Source organism: Panthera tigris, chromosome A1 (genome assembly GCF_018350195.1).
Source record: "Panthera tigris isolate Pti1 chromosome A1, P.tigris_Pti1_mat1.1, whole genome shotgun sequence".
Classification (NCBI taxonomy): domain Eukaryota; kingdom Metazoa; phylum Chordata; class Mammalia; order Carnivora; family Felidae; genus Panthera; species Panthera tigris.
The window spans coordinates 194,699,413-194,715,537 of NC_056660.1; the positions used below are offsets into that span (position 1 = coordinate 194,699,413).

General features: G+C 44.2%; 1 protein-coding gene across 1 annotated transcript in view; it reads left to right on the plus strand.

The window, feature by feature from the left end:
* Positions 1–16,125, plus strand: part of CCDC69 (coiled-coil domain containing 69) — a 35,593-nt gene that overhangs the window by 14,727 nt on the left and 4,741 nt on the right. Inside the window, exons 3-8 of the mRNA XM_042993996.1 lie at positions 2,265–2,371; positions 2,890–2,977; positions 12,871–12,944; positions 13,940–14,041; positions 14,512–14,631; positions 15,549–15,646. Of these exons, the coding sequence (XP_042849930.1) occupies positions 2,265–2,371; positions 2,890–2,977; positions 12,871–12,944; positions 13,940–14,041; positions 14,512–14,631; positions 15,549–15,646 (589 nt within the window). The remainder of the gene's footprint in view (positions 1–2,264; positions 2,372–2,889; positions 2,978–12,870; positions 12,945–13,939; positions 14,042–14,511; positions 14,632–15,548; positions 15,647–16,125) is intronic.

A 16,125-nucleotide genomic window follows, 5' to 3' on the forward strand; every position in this document is an offset into this window, starting at 1 on the left:
ATTGGAGGGAGTACAGTGGAAGGCAGATCAGGCTGGTGAGGAATCTAGAAGCCACGTCCTATAAGGAGCAGTTAAAGGAGCAGAGGATGTTCTACCTGGAAAGAAGATACTGCAGTAAAACACAACAGTTCTCTCCAAGTGTCTGAAGTGCCCTCATAGAGAAGAAAGATAAGCCTTGTTCAGTGTGACTCAGAGGTCAGTAGAAGGGCTTCAAGGCGGCAGAAACAGGCAGGCAGAATTCAGTTCAATCTCAAAGGATTTTTTGTGTGATTGTTGTTTTAGAACCATCAGAGCTGCCTCATAATGAAACGAGCTCTCGTCTCTGAAAGTGTCCAGTTACAGGCTGAAGACTGTCAGGGACATTATAGATGAAGTTTAAGTTCCAGATCAGCCATGGGACCAGAATTCAGAGGTTCTGTAACCTGCCTGTACATAAGAATTACTTGGGGGAACATCAAAGATACGGATTCTGGGGCCCCGCCGCCGACCAAGTAATTAAGAATCTCTGGGAGTGGGGCTGAAGACTATTGTTGGTGACGATATCTGTCTTATAAGCTTCTCCCTGGCTGGGGCCAGGTTGTGGACCAAAGCCTGGGATGCTGAGCCAAATGGTTTGTTTGAGTCTGGGGTTCTCTGTACTTGACCACTGCCATCCCCCAGGACTCAGGGCACTGACTCACTCCCCCAGTGCTGGCTTCCTGCCTGGAGCCCCGTTCCTCACCTTTCTCCTCGTGCCCTTTGCCAACCCTGTCGATGGAGCTCTGTAATAATAATACTAACGTTAATAATAATACCCACCGCACCAGTAATGCCAGCCCCTCTAATGCTTGTCATGAGCAACAATGAATATCCAGAGAACATTCCGTAAACAATAAAGAACATTTACTGAGCTACTTCTAAATGCCTGGCACTATGCTTCCTGCTCTTTGTGCATAAGCAGGCAGGATACAGTGGTAGTTAGGAGCGTTTGCCGTGGGGTCAGTGTATTCACAGCCCTTCTCCCCGACTGTGAACTGGGTGATCCTAGACAAGTTGCATCACTTCTCTGTCTCTCAGTTTCCTCGTCTGTGAAATGGGGAGAGTGACAGTACCCACCACGTTGGGTTGTTGCGGGGACTAGGCAAGTAGTACCCATGAGGCACTTGGAACGGGACTGGCACGTTCCCGGGCATGATATGCTCTCCGTATTCCTTACCTTGCTACTATTATTGCTGTTGCCATTGTTTCCTGATTTAATTATCTCAACAGCCCTGTGATGTGGGTATTATTATTATCCTGATTTCACATATTGGGTAACTGAGGCACAGAGAGGATGGGTCATGCCCTAGGTCACACCCAGAGCCTACTGGACTCAGCTGCGTGGGCAGGGCGGGTTTTGGAGTTTCCCTAAGCAAGAGCGAAGCTTCCTGTTGGCGCCTCCTTCCCACTCACAGCAGCCCCTCTGCCTCCAGCTGGGGGTGGGGCCTGCTAAAGGTCATGGGTCACACACTCAGACACCTTCAGGCTCCAGCAGGTAAAGCAGGTGATGAGGCAGCCTCAGGAGAGAGAGGCAAGGCCTGGGGTAAATGGCAGAGCCACACCCTGGACAAAGCAGGAGACAGGCCGGCCTCAGCTTCATACACTGCCAGTTCTCCTGCTCCTTAAAAACAAGTTGGACAGACATCTGTACATGAAGTAAAAGCTGCCCAGTTAGTAAACCTCACCAACTAATTTTTTAAAAATGTTTATTTCCTTATTTATTTTGAGAGAGAGGACAGAGACAGCGTGAGCCGAGAATGGGCAGAGAGAGAGAGAGAGAGGGCGAGAGAGAGAATCCCAAGCAGGCTCCACATGGTCAGCACAGAGCTTGATGCAGGGGTTCGAGCGCACGAACCACGAGATCATGACCTGAGCCAAAATCATGAGTCTGACGCTTACCTGACTAAGCCGCCCAGGCACCCTGCAACTAATTATTTTTTAAATTTAGATATTAGCTAGAGCAAATTGTACCTTTACGGGCTGAGTCTGTCCTGCAAGTTACCAGCTCTGCTGTAGATCCTAGAGGACAACAAAATGAGCCCACTGGCTCCTGCACTAAGGAGGGTCTCCCAAGCCAGAGAGATGTGCGGGGTTGGGGGGGCCTCTGGAGGTTGATCTCCCAACTGAAACTGTTCTTGAGGTAGACACTAGAGTTATCATCCCTTAGCCCTGGCCTCCCACATCCTCTCTGCCGGACCCTGGCTTCTCCTCTGCTCTGTGTGCATTTTTTGCTTCCTCACTCACAGCCACAACTGTCCAGCTGTGCGCATCTGAGGAGGCTGAGCGGTGCCAGAAGGATATAACCAGAATTCTCCAGCAACACGAAGAGGACAGGAAGAAATGGGCACAACAGGTAAGTCCAGGTGACACAACCCCACCTGTGTTGAACAGGAAAACCTCCTGCTCAGCTAACCTCGCTAAGTCCCAGAGTGAGGACCAACTTTTGATTTTGTTGTTGTAAGTATCTCTTACTCCATTACCAAGAAGGGAGTCCTTTATCTTTTGAATAAATATTTGTAACTGCTTGCATGTTATGTACATTATATGCAATGAAAGGTCAGGAAACACTCTGATGCAGTAGAAAGACTTCCTGCCTGGAGCGGGCATCAGGGTTGGAAGACCCCTACTTGCCTTCCACCTAGACGGTTCTCTAGGAGCCCCCTTCTAAGCCCTAAAGAAGCAAAGTCAGCCACATCTGCTGTGTCTTGGAGGCCTTGTGCCCTCTCTGAACTCAGATTGTCCCCATCACGTAGACGACAGGGTGGGACTCTGATCACCAGCCTCTGCAAAGCTCCAGGGTTCCGGGAGTGGATAAGCGAGGCTGTGCTGAACCTGCTCAATCTCACACTGCTTACCACTTTCTGTCCCCAGGTAGAGAAGGAGAGGGAGCTGGAGCTTCGAGAGAAACTAGATGAACAGCAAAGAGCCCTGGAGGCAGAGCATGAGGAGGCACTGCAAGGTAAGGATGGAAATGCTTCACTAGCATAGATGTAGAAGGGTCCTTCTTGCGCCCTCACCTCACCGAGTTCACAGGTGGTCTCCCACTGCCTCCTCCCTCCTGCCTCTAGCCCCTCCCCCCGCCTGTAGCCCCTCCCTCCTGCCTATGGCCCCTCCCTCCTGCTATGGCCCCTCCCTCCTGATATGGCCCCTCCCTTCTCTCACTGGCCCCTCCCTCCTGCCTCTGGTCCTTTTCTCCTACCTCTGGCTGTCCCCTCCTGCCTCTGGTCCACAAGCAGTTGGCTGCCTCCGCACTGGAGTCTTCAGTATCCTTGGACTTGTCCTTTCAGGAAAGGCTTTAAAACTCTGACACCATGCTTTGTTTAACCTTAGTTGAGACGTTTTTTCCCTTAAAATTTTAAAAGCAATTCATATTCCTTAAAGGAAATTTGAAAAATCTAGACAAATAGGAGAATTTTTAAATATCCATATTCCTTCCCTACAACGATGACAGCTCTTAAATTTTATGGTTAGGTTATTTATATGGTTAGTTATTTTTTTCAAATAGCTTTCTTTCCTTTTATATGTGATGTAACAATGATAGAAAATTTAGAATCTATGGACTAAACAATACGATCTTATAGCATAGTGGTTAAGATCTCAGGCTCTGCAGCCACAGTCCCTGGGTTTGAATCCCTGCTTCCCCTCTTACTGGCTGTGCAACCTTGAAGAATTTAGTTAATCTCATTCCTAGGGTGTTTATGAGAATTAAATGATTTGTTAGATAGATGGATAGGTAAAATTTAGAACAGTGCCTGATATTTCATAAGATACTTAGCAAATAATAATTAGTACTTATTTTATTATTGCAAAAATTAAAATTGTGTACAATTCTACCCAGAACCAGTCACTAGTCACTGTTACCCCTTTAATATAGATCCTTTTCACTCTCTCTGTGTGTGTGTGTGTGTGTGTGTGTGTGTGTGTGTGTGTGTTTGTATACACCTGGGATATTCTTCTATACACACACATATACATTGGGGGGAGGAGATAAATTGATTTTTCTGTTTGAATGGTATTAACATCTTGTCATTAAACTTCTGTAATATAAGTTTTAGCAACTGCACAGCATTCCAATGCGTACCCTTATTCATTTACTGAGCCCCATTGGTTAGGCATTTAGGTAATTTCAAACTTTTGCCACTGTTTATAATAGCAATGATACTTACACAGTGAACTCTGTTTTGTAAAATCTTTGCCACATTCATGATTTTATCTTTCAAAAAACATTCTGGTAGAGTTGGTGTGGCAAAGTATATATCTATATCTATATCTATATCTATATCTATATCTATATCTATATCTGTATCTATATCTGTATCTATACGCACACCCATATATATATATACCCATATATATATATATATATATATATGGGTGTGTATATATATATATATATACCCATATATATATATATATATATATATATGGGTGTGTATATATATATATATACCCATATATATATATATATATATATATATATATATATATATGGGTAAAATACATACAAGACTTACCATTAGTGACACTTAGTACCTTCTCAGTGCCCAGCAACCATCACCCCATCCCGTTCCATCCCGTTACCCTAAAAGTAAATCTCATACCCACCAAGCAGTCACTCCCTGCACCTCCCCAACCTCCTAGCCCCTGATCCAGTCACTGGCAGCCACTGATCCACTCTCCGGTCATGGGTTTTGTCCATTCTGGATGCTCAATAAATGGAATCATACCATCCGTGACCCCCATGTCTGGCTTTCTTCACCCAGCATAATGTCTCCGGGTGCATCCATGGTGCACATTACATTTGCACTACAGTTCTTTTTTCCCCTTCCATTTTAAAAGCTACTCCCTTCCTTTTTATGGCTGAATAATATTCTATTATCATTGGCCTGGACACACCACATTTTGTTATCCATTCATTGGTTGGACGCCCTTTGGCCACTGTGCATTGTGCCACTAGCAGACGCACCTGCTTGTACACCTGCTTTCAGTTTCTCTGGGTGTACATCTGTCCAGAAGTAGAATTGCTGGGTCATACGCACATCTATGCTTAACTTTTTGAGAAACCGCCAACCTGTTTTCCACAGCAGCTGCACCACTTTGCATTCCCACCAGCAGTGCCCGAGGGTTCCAATTGCACCACATCCTCGCCAACACTTGCTATTTTCCATTGTTGTTGCTGTTGTTATTATTGCTGTCCTAGTGAGGCGTGGAGTGGTATCTCATTGCGGTTTTGATTTGCATTTCCCTAATGCCTAGTTTTGCTGAGCATCTTTACATGTGCTTTTTGACCACTTGTGTATCTTCTTTGGCAAAGGTTGCGTGTATTTTTGACGCTATTGAAACAGACCTAGAAAATGCTATACTGGTGTTTCTTTTATTCATCAGTATTTGCATGATCTTTCCCCAGAACTCTCTTTTAAAATACAGTTAGGGGGCGCCTGGGTGGCGCAGTGGGTTAAGCCTCTGAGTCTTGACCTCGGCTGAGGTCATGGTCTCACCATTTGTGACTTCAAGCCCTGCATCAGGCTATGCACTGATATTGGGGTGCCTGGGTGGCTCAGTCAGTTAAGCGTCCGACTTCAGCTCAGGTCATGATCTCAGTTTGTGGGTTTGAGCCCCACATTGGTCTCTGTGCTGACAGCTCAGAGCCTTGAGCCTGCTTTGGATTCTGTGTCTCTGTCTTTCTCTGCCCCTGCTCTGCTCATGCTCTCTATCTCAAAAATAAATAAAACATTAAAAAATTTTAATTAAAAAATACAGTTAGGATTATTTTGTATGTAAAATGTTAAGATCCTGTTCTTTCCATTTGACATTGTTTCCAACGTGTTTCCAAATAATCATGCTGCTTCTAAACGTTTATAAAGGTTTGGGGCACCTGGGTGGCGCAGTCGGTTAAGCGTCCGACTTCAGCCAGGTCACGATCTCACGGTCCGAGAGTTCGAGCCCCGCGTCAGAGTCTGGGCTGATGGCTCGGAGCCTGGAGCCTGTTTCCGATTCTGTGTATCCCTCTCTCTTTGCCCCTCCCCCGTTCATGCTCTGTCTCTCTCTGTCCCAAAAATAAATAAAAAACATTGAAAAAAACAAATTTAAACATTTATAAAGGTTAGACCACTGCATACATGGTTTTCCTTATTTCCCATGAGTCTAGACATCTAGATTTTAACTACTGTAAGTAACACTGCACCGAAAGTCTTTTGCATAAATCTGTGCAGACATTTCATGTTATGTCCTTAGAGTCCCAGAAATGGAATAACTAGAACAGAGGTCTGAACACTTTTAAGATTCTTGAAACATATTGCAACATTAGCACAAAATGTTTTGAAATGGAATTGAAGCCCTCACCCTGGGAATTTGAAGAGTTATGTTTTAATTCTAATGTGCTGTGTGATACCGGGCCTGTCACTCAACTTCAGTTCAGTTTCTACATCTCTAGAATCTACCTTGAATCTCAGTTCATTTTCCGTATCTCTACAGTGTACCTTCCCCACCTCATGATGCTATTGTGGGAAAGCAGCTTTGCTGTCTGTGCATTGCTTTGATACTATTTTTTAGCATAATAGATAGGTTGATAAGAAAATGTTACTGTTGTAAAAACCCCAGAGGAGAAGGGACTGCCTATCTTGAATTCTTACCATCAGTCAGAATTCTTTCTTAGTTATTTCTAAATCACTTGGCTTATATAAGGTGGTACATACATGTGTATTAAATGAATGAACAAAAGCATAGTGGGAGGGGAAATACAGGATTCTATTTGTTTGGGGTGTGGTATACAGATAACTGGGAGAAACAAGTGGTGTTTTTGTTTTTTAATAATCTGTGTATTTCTTGAAGTTTTCTTTATTTTATTTTTTATTTATTTTTAATGTTTTTATTATTTGTTTTTGAGAAAGAGAGCAAGACAGAGTGTGAGCAGGGGAGGGGCAGAGAGAGGGAGACACAGAATCTGAAGCAGGCTCCAAGCTCTGAGCTGTCAGCACAGAGTCCAATGCGGGGCTTGAACTCATGAACTGTGAGATCATGACCTGAGCCGAAGTTGGATGCCTTACCGACTGAGCCACCCAGGTGCCCCTGTTTTGTTTTGTTTTGTTTTGTTTTGTTTTTTTCATTTTCTTAACAATGTATGTTACAAAGCAAAGCTTTTAATTTTGATGAATTCCAATTTTTTTTTTCTTGTATTGATTATGCTTTTGGTGTTGTATCCTAAAAATTCTATGCCAAACCCCAGGTAACAAAGATCTTCTATGTTGTCTTCCAAAATTTGTATGGTTTTACATTTTACATTTAGATCTATGACCCCTATAATGGTGTGATTTTTCTTCTTTGGACTGTTAATATGGTGGATTACATTGATTTGAGTTTCTTTTCTTTCTTTCCTTCCTTTCTTTCTTTCTTTCTTTCTTTCTTTCTTTCTTTCTTTCTCTTTCTTTCCTTCTTTCTCTCTCTCTCTCTCTCTCTCTTTCTTCCTTCCTTCCTTCCTTCCTTCCTTCCTTCCTTCCTTCTAAGAGTGCACACACATGTGAGTGGGGGGAGGGGCAGATAGAGAGAGAGAGAGAGAGAGAGAGAGAGAGAGAATCTCAATCTCACAACTGTGAGCCGAAATCAGGAGTCAGACACTTTAACCAGCTGAGCCACCCAGGTGCCCCTGATTTGAGTTTCAAATATTGAACTAACCTTGCCTTCCTGGCATAAGCCCTACTTGGTCATGCTGCTATTATTACTCTTTTTTATATGTTGCTGAATTTGATTTGCTAATATTTTACTGAAGATATTTGTGTCTGTGTACATGAGGGCAATTGTTCTGTACCATCTGCCCAGTTCAAGTTTTAAAGTATGACTTGCCTCATAGAATGAGTTGAGATATGTCCCATTTTCTTCCATTTATGGAAGAAATTATATACAATTGGTATTATATCATTTTTAAATGTTCAGTAGAATTTGTGAATGAAATCAACTGTTCTCACACATTTGTTATCCAGAAAGTATTTAAGTACAAATTAAAATTCTTTAGCAGTAATAGGAATGCCCAGGTTATGCATTTACCTTGGGTGAATTTTGGTAGTTTGTAGTTTTTTCGGGAATTGGTACATTTCATTTAAGTTGTCGAGTTTATATGCCTGGAATTGCTCGTAGTGGTCTCTTACTATTATTTTAAATATCTTCTGTGTCTTTGGTGGTATTCCCTCTTAATTTCTTGATATTGGTAGTTGTGTATTCTCTTTTTCTTTGTCAGTCTTGCTTAAGGTTTATCAATTTTATTAATCCTTTCCAGAAACCAGCTTTTGGGTTCATTGATTTCTTCCCCCTATTTTCAATTTCATTGATTTCTGTTTATTTCCTTCCTTCTCCTTTTTTTTTTTTTTTTTTTTTTTTTCGCTTTATACTTAGCTCTTCTTTTTATGGTGTCTTAAACTAAAAGCTTAGATTGTTGATTTGAGATCTTTCTCCTTTTCTAACATAAGGCTTTAGTGCTATAAATCACCCCCCACCCCAAGCACTGAATTATCTGCATCCCACAGATTGATGTTTTGTGTTTTTATTTTTGTTCAATTCAAAATATCTTCTGGTTTTCCTTGAGACTTCCTCTTTGGCTCATCAAAACACTCATAAGTGTTTAGAGATTTATAGTTCTCTTTCTGTGACTGATTTCCAGTTTGTTTTCATTATGGTCAGAGAACATGGTTTGTATTTTGCTCATTTGATAATTTGTTAAGGTTTGTTTTATGACTCGGGATATGGTCTATCTTGTGAATGTTTCATGTGCACTTGAATAAATGTGTATTCTGCTGCTGTCAGGTTGTAGTTTATAAATTAATGAAATCAGTGTGTTGACAGTGTTCAGTTCTTCTATATTGTTACTGATTTTATGCTTCTTTTTTCTAATGAATACTGAAGAGCATAGAATCTCCAACTATAATTGTGTCATTGTTGCTCATTTCAGTTCTGTTAGTTTTTGCTTCATATATTTCAAAGCTCCTTTGTTATGTATATAAACAGTTAGGATTACTATGCCTTCCTGGAGAACTGACCTCTTTATCATTATGTAATGACCTTCCTCATCCCTGTAATATTCCTTATTCTTACGTGCACTTCATCTGAAATGAATACAGCCACCGCAACTTTCCTTTGATTAATATTGCTTTTTCTACCTTTTTACTTTTAATCTACCTATGACATATATTTAAAGTGGGTTTCTTTTAAATAGCACATAGTTGGGGGTATTTTTTTTTAAGATCCATTCTGACAATCCCTATCTTTTATTTAGGATGTTTAGATTATTTAGTTTGGTGTTGTTATTGATATGGTTGGATTTAGGTTGTCATTTTTGTATTTGTTTTCTGGTTGTTCTGTTTTTATCCTCTACTTTCCTTTCCCTGCTTTATTTTGGACTATTCGAATGTTTTTAGTATTCCACTTTAACTTGTCTATGGTCTTTTAATTATATCTCCTATATAGTTCTTTTTTTTTTTAATTCTTTGCTCTAAGAATTACAAAATACTTAAGAGACAACTTAGAATTAATATTTTAAAATTTTTTTAATTTTTATTTATTTTTGAGAGACAGAGAGACAGAGCACAGGCAGGGGAAGGGCAGAGAGAGGGAGACAGAATCCAAAGCAGGCTCTAGGCTCTGAGCTGTCAGCACAGAGCCAGACACAGGGCTTGAACCCACGAACCATGAGACCATGACTTGAGCGGAAGTCAAACGCTTAATCGACTGAGCCACCCAGGTGCCCCCAGAATTAATATTTTGCCATGTCGAGTGGAATGCAGAAAGTTTACTATTGCTTAAGTCCCAATCCTCTCTCCTTTTTGTTGTGTTTGTCTTAGGTATTACATCTGCATACACTGAATGCCCCATCAGATAATGTTACACTGTTTACATTGATTTACCACCAATAGTAGTTTAAAGAGCACAAGGAAAAAGAGGAAGAAGAATATTACCCAGGCGTTTACCAGTCTGGTTGCTCTTCCTATAGTCCTGAAGTTTCCAGTTTTCCTCTGGTATCATTTGCTTTCTGTCTGAAGCATTTCCTTAAGCAATTCTTTTAGAAGGTCTGCAGGTGAGGAATTATTTTAGTATTTTTTCATCTGAGAATGTCTTTATTTCACCTTCTTTCCTGAGGATATTTTCACTGGCTATCAGATTCTTGATTCACCGTTCTTTTATTTCAGCCATTTTTATTTCTTATTTACGTTCTTACTTTTTCTCCTCTCCAAGGTTTCTGATAAGAAATCCACAGTCATTCTCCCTGTTGTTTTCTCTAAGTAATGCACTGTTTTTCTCTGCTTCTGTTCCAGATTTTTTCTTGGTTATTAGTTTTCAAAAATGATGTGCCTGGGTATGGATTACTTTCAGTTTGCTTTCTTTGGGGCCCAGGGAGTGTCTTCGATCTGTAGGTTTACATTTTGCCACATGTGGGAAGCACTCAAACCATCCTTTCTTCAAACACGGTTTGTGTACTATGCTCTCTCTCTTCTCTTTCTGAGACTCTGATGCACGAATGTTAGACATTTCCGGATTGTGTTATGGGTCCCTGAGGCTTTGTTCATTGTTTTCCAATCGTTTTATCTCTCTGTTGTTCAGACTAGATAATCTCTATTGATCTATATTCAAGTTCACTGGCTTTTACCTATGTCATCTCTGTTCTGCTACTGAGCCCACCCAGGAAATTTTTAAATTTCATTTATCACATTTTTTAGTTCTAAAATTTCCTTTTGGTTCTTTTTAATAGCTTCTATGTGTTTGCTCAGGCTTTCTATCTTTCCATGCTTTTCAAGAGTATTCACCCTTACTTCATGAAGCATTTTTTTAATATTAAAAAAAATTTTTTTAATGTTTATTTATTTTTGAGAGTGAGAGAGAGACAGAGTGTGAGAGGGGGAGGGGCAAAGAGAGAGGGAGACACAGAATCCAAAGCAGGCTCCGGGCTCTGAGCTGTCAGCACAGAGCCTGACACGGAGCTTGAGCTCACGGACCACGAGATCATACCTGAGCTGAAGACGGACGACCAACCGACTGAGCCACCCAGGCGCCCAGATCATGAAGCATTTTTGTATCGGGTGCCTTAAAGTCTCTGTTAATAATTCCAACATCTGTAGCATCACAGTGTTGACATCTGCTGAATATCTTTCCTCAGCCAAGTTAAGATTTTCCTGCTTTTGCTGTTTGGATTCGTATGCTGAGTAATTTTGTATTATATTCTGAAATGATGTGAATACATACGATTCTGAGTCTTGTTTCAGACTGTTGGTTCCGTGGTACTTTGAATTCTGGTCTTCTTGCCCCCTCTGCCTGCTACCATTTACCTTTCGCAGTCTGCAAATAACTACTCTATTCAGTCTGTCTAGGTTTCATAGCTACATTCAGTGGGACAAACTATATGGAGTTTACATTTTCCATCTTACCTGGAATCAGAACCCGTCTTTTTTTTTTTTAAGGTTTTTGGTTTTTTTTTAATTTTTTATTTATTTTTGAGACAGAGAGCGACAGAGCATGAATGGGGGAGGGACAGAGAGAGAGGGAGACACAGAATCGGAAGCAGGCTCCAGGCTCTGAGCCATCAGCACAGAGCCCAACGCCGGGCTCAAACTCACGGACCGCGAGATCGTGACCTGAGCCAAAGTCGGACGCTTAACCGACTGAGCCACCCAGGCGCCCCCAGAACCCATCTTAATAGGCAAATTAACAAATTAGGCCCGTGATTTGGAAAAAGTTAGCCTGTAGGTTTCAAACAGCTGATCTTTTCCATTTTGACAGCTCTGACACGTTTATGTCACTGAACACTGTTTTTGTGTGTGTGTCACTGCCCACTGTGATGCAGGCCCATGTATACCTGGGCCTTTGGTCGTATGAAGCTCTTTTTTCCCTGTCGTCTCTGTCCTATTTCCCATCCCGCCCACTGGTTGGTCACTTCTCAGTTGTCTTCTTTCAGCGGAGACAAGGGTAGAATTTTCCATAAGGAGCTCTACAAAGGAGGAGGGATAATAAATACAACTATACTGGGGCACCTGGGTGGCTTAGCCTGACCAAGTCCAACTCTTGAGACCAGCTCAGGTCACAATCTCGTGAACCATGAGGTCACGCTCTGCACCGGACCTCCTGCTGACCACACCGGGCCTGCTTGGGGTTCTCTCTCCTCTCTTTCTCTGCTCCTCACATGACTGCTCATACACACATGCCACTAAATAAATAAATAAATAAATAAATAAATAAATAAATAAATAAAACTATATTGATTTGGGGGAATCAATCAAGGGAAAGCCCTTGAGTGTCCTTTTCTCATGCCATCCTTCGGCCATCCCTTAGTGACAACTCACTTCACAGTTGAGGCAATGGGACTTTTAGGTATTCGAGGTGATCTTCACAAGGTTTCTCAGTTGTGAAGAAGCAGAATCAGGACAAGGTAGATTTCCCGGCCCCGGACGAAAGGTACTGACTGCAGTTTTGTGCCAGTGGTTTGATGAGTGATGATTTAACGGTTTCAAAGTTTGGGTAACCCAGCTTGTAAAACATTGGCTCTGTGCACGGTCCATGGCGTGGTGAACAAAATGAACAAGGTTGCTGCAGGATCTTTGGGGTCTTGGCCTCAGTGAGGCGTGGGTGGCCCCACAATCTGGTAGGGTTCACAATTCCTCCGAGGATATAATTTGTTTCCATTTCTATGAGCTTTTGTTAAATATCTCCTATATTTCTGGCACAGCTGCAAGCCCAGCAAACAAAGATTGAATAAGACCGTCCCCAGACCCCCGGCCCCTGGGGGGCCCTGCTAATCACGCGGGTTCTCCCGCCCTCATGGCGCCTGCCAGAAAGCTATAGGGTATCTGAGCTCACAGAGGTCTCCTTTCCCTGCAGTCCTCCGGGCCTCACACGAGCAGGAGAAGGAAGCCCTCACCCACTCCTTCCAGGAGGCCAAGGCAACCTTGCAGGTGAGAAGAGCTGGGCCATGGCAGACTCTGCCAGGGGAGGGAAGGGCCTGCGGGAAAACAGCACGGCCTCCACTTAAGGTGTGAGGGACAGGGACGAGTGTCTTCCGTGTATCCAGCCCCTCCACGTGGCGACTGGGCTCTCAGCTCAAGAGGACTCGCTCTGAGATTAGGGTTGGCCTGTTTTTCTAAGGACTGTTGGAGGATCTTAGAGACCTCACGGACCGGGCACCACAGTGTGACTGGGCTGGCAGGCAGAAGCGCGAAGGAAGGTGTCTGAGCCAATTTGTCAGGTCAGGCACTTCCCAGAGGGATGAAATCTTAGCTGGAACCTGAAGGATGGGTTGGAATTCTTCAAATGAAGAAGGGTAAGAAGGATGCCCTAGGCAGAAAACAAAACAAAACAAAACAAAACTGTGCTTAAAGACATGGAGAGGAGAGGGAAATATGGAGTACGTGTAGAACTGAAAGAAGTCCAAGATGCCTGGGGTGAAGGGTATGAGTGGGAGGGAGCTGAGGTTGGACAGGAGGCGAGGGCCAAACTGTGGGGCCTGGGGGCCATATCGAAGCCCTGCTCTATCCTGAAGGTAATGGGCAAGGTTGGGGAGCAGGAAACTCCTGACAAGGGAGAGTAGGAGGCAGGAATGTACCCAGCGGCAGAAGGACTGGTGTGATGCCTGGCTGCAGGAGCAGCAAGAGGGAAGACTGGGAAAGTGCAGAGCCTGGTAGGTTGGGCTTTGAATGCCAAGCTAGCACCAGCCTCAAACACCGGGACATTGTCCCCAAGGGCATGGGGAGCCATTAAGGCTCTATGATGAGAGATAGGGCTGGCGTGTTTCAGGCAATGGTTGAAGCAAACCAAGCCTGCATTGTTGGGTAGGACAGAGTGAAGATAGACGGAAGAATCCTAAACTGACCCCTTTCCGGGAAGCACAGAAGTCCACCTTCAGCCTTTATGAACCAGGCTTTGACCATCTCCCTCCCGCTCCCTTCTCCAGGAGACCATTGATGGACTGTCCTCACAGCTGGAGGTCTTCCAGGCCAAGATGAAGAGGGTAGAAGAGTCCATTCTGAGCCGAGACTATAAGAAGCACATCCAGGTGGGTGGCAGAGAATACTTTTCCTTCTTGAATCTCCAGGGAGGTCAGGGTCTGGGCAGCAGGAAAGGCCAGGCCTTCCTCAAGGCCAGGGCTCAGACCTGAGCTTGGAAGAAACAGGGTCCTCATGTCACTGCGGGGAAAGAAAGACTTAGAGCACAGGGGGGATGGTAAAATGCTCAGGTTCTGGATTCAGGAGGAACGAGGTGCAAAGAGCTGACCTACCACTTAGCGTGAGTGACTTACCCGATCGGCGCTACGGTTCCTCAGCTGGGGTGGTAGTGGGGCCTGCCTCGAAGGGCGTCATTAGGCTAGAATGAGATCACGCGTAGTAAGCACTTACTGTGAGCCAAGAGAAGTAGGCGGCATGTGAGAGGCAAACAGTGATTTGGAGGCACAATGGGGAAGAGGCAGGTAGCCCCTGCCCCTCTCTCCCTGCTGGTCTGGTGAGACCACTTCGTGTCCCCATCTAGGATTACGGAAGCCCCAACCAGTTCTGGGAGCAGGAACTGGAGAGCTTACACTTTGTCATCGAGATGAAGAACGAGCGTATCCGTGAGCTGGACAAGCGGCTGATCCTCATGGAAACAGTGGTGTGTGACTGGAAGAGGGGTGGGGGCTGGGAAGATACACCTTGGGCTTCTGTTTTCCGGGCATTTCCTCTGTAAAGTGTGTGGAGGGAAGGCAGTTTGAGGAGGCCCCAGCCTGGTCCACCCCAGCTTTGACCTGCCTTCCATGCTGGGATGGCTGTGGCCTGTCTGTGGCCAGTCCGGGTCAAGCAGTGGCTCCTTCTCATAGGGCCTCCGTGCTTTTCTTGACTATTCATGTTTCTCTAGCTTGGGTGACACCAGGGCAGGTAACCTGGCTAATCAGGAGGGGCTGGCAGATGTCCCCTGTCAGGCAGGGGCCGGGGAAGAAGCCGAGGCTGAAAAATCGGACCGACGTAGGAGGCCAGAGTGAGCAAGGACAGGCCTGGGGAGTGGTGGGCGTTGGGCACACAGATGGCTTTGTCTCCAGGAGAAGGGAGGCCTTGGGAACCCGGGGCTGAGTCCAAACAGAGATGATGTTGCTCTGGAAGGAGTCTCCCCACCCGCGTGTACCACACAGCCTACATTCTAATCAGGCCCGTCTCAGAGAGTCCCTGGGAATTCTGTTCAACCACGCTTGTGGAATAGTATAACAGACACACGTAATTTTATTTATATAGATTATATCCTTCTGACTTTGGGAGAACCAAAAATATCCATTCTCTTATGAACTGATGGAAATGTTACGTGGGAGTGGCTGTGTTCTTTTCCTACATCTCATGTGGCAAAATCGAAAGTTGGCAACCCTGTGTCCCCTCCTTAGTTACATACATTTTTTTAAGTAATCTCATTGCCTCACGAAATGTAACATCTAGTCCAGAATGAGTCGGTGTTTTCAGTGACCACAGATAAGAGGGAGGTGACGAAACACACTGTGCCATGTGAGTCAGGTGGCTTTCTGAGCTCCTTCTGATGTGTTGCAGAAAGAGAAAAATCTGATGTTGGAGGAAAAAATCACCACTCTGCAGCAGGAGAATGAGGAGCTCCATGTCCGGGGCCGCAACCAGATGGTTATGTCAAGGTAGCTGCCTCCCTGCCTCCTCTCCTCCCACCCCACCCTTTTGGCCAAAATCTCTACTTAGGAGGGTCTCTGAGAAGCCTGGGGAATGCATTGGCAGGTAGGCCCAGGCCTTTCTGGGGAATGTCAAGAAAATGGGAGTCAAGAATCCCAAGGGACCCAGCTCTGCCTAGAAACCTGTCTCAGTGCCCTGACTGGTATCTGTCCCCATCCTGGCTGAGCAGGCTCCACGGCAAAGCCCAATACAGGAAGAGGGGACAGGAAATTTCTAGCTGAGGTGACCTAATGAATGAATGAATGTACATGAATGAATGAATGAACTCGTTCGAAAGGCTTAGTAAATGAGAGCCTGCCTCATGGGTCAGACATAATACGTTGAATACTTTACATATGGTCTCACCTAATCGTCATAATTACTCGAAGAGCTGGGTCCTCCTATGATCAGTCCCATTGTACCCATGAGGACGCTGAAATTTGTCAAG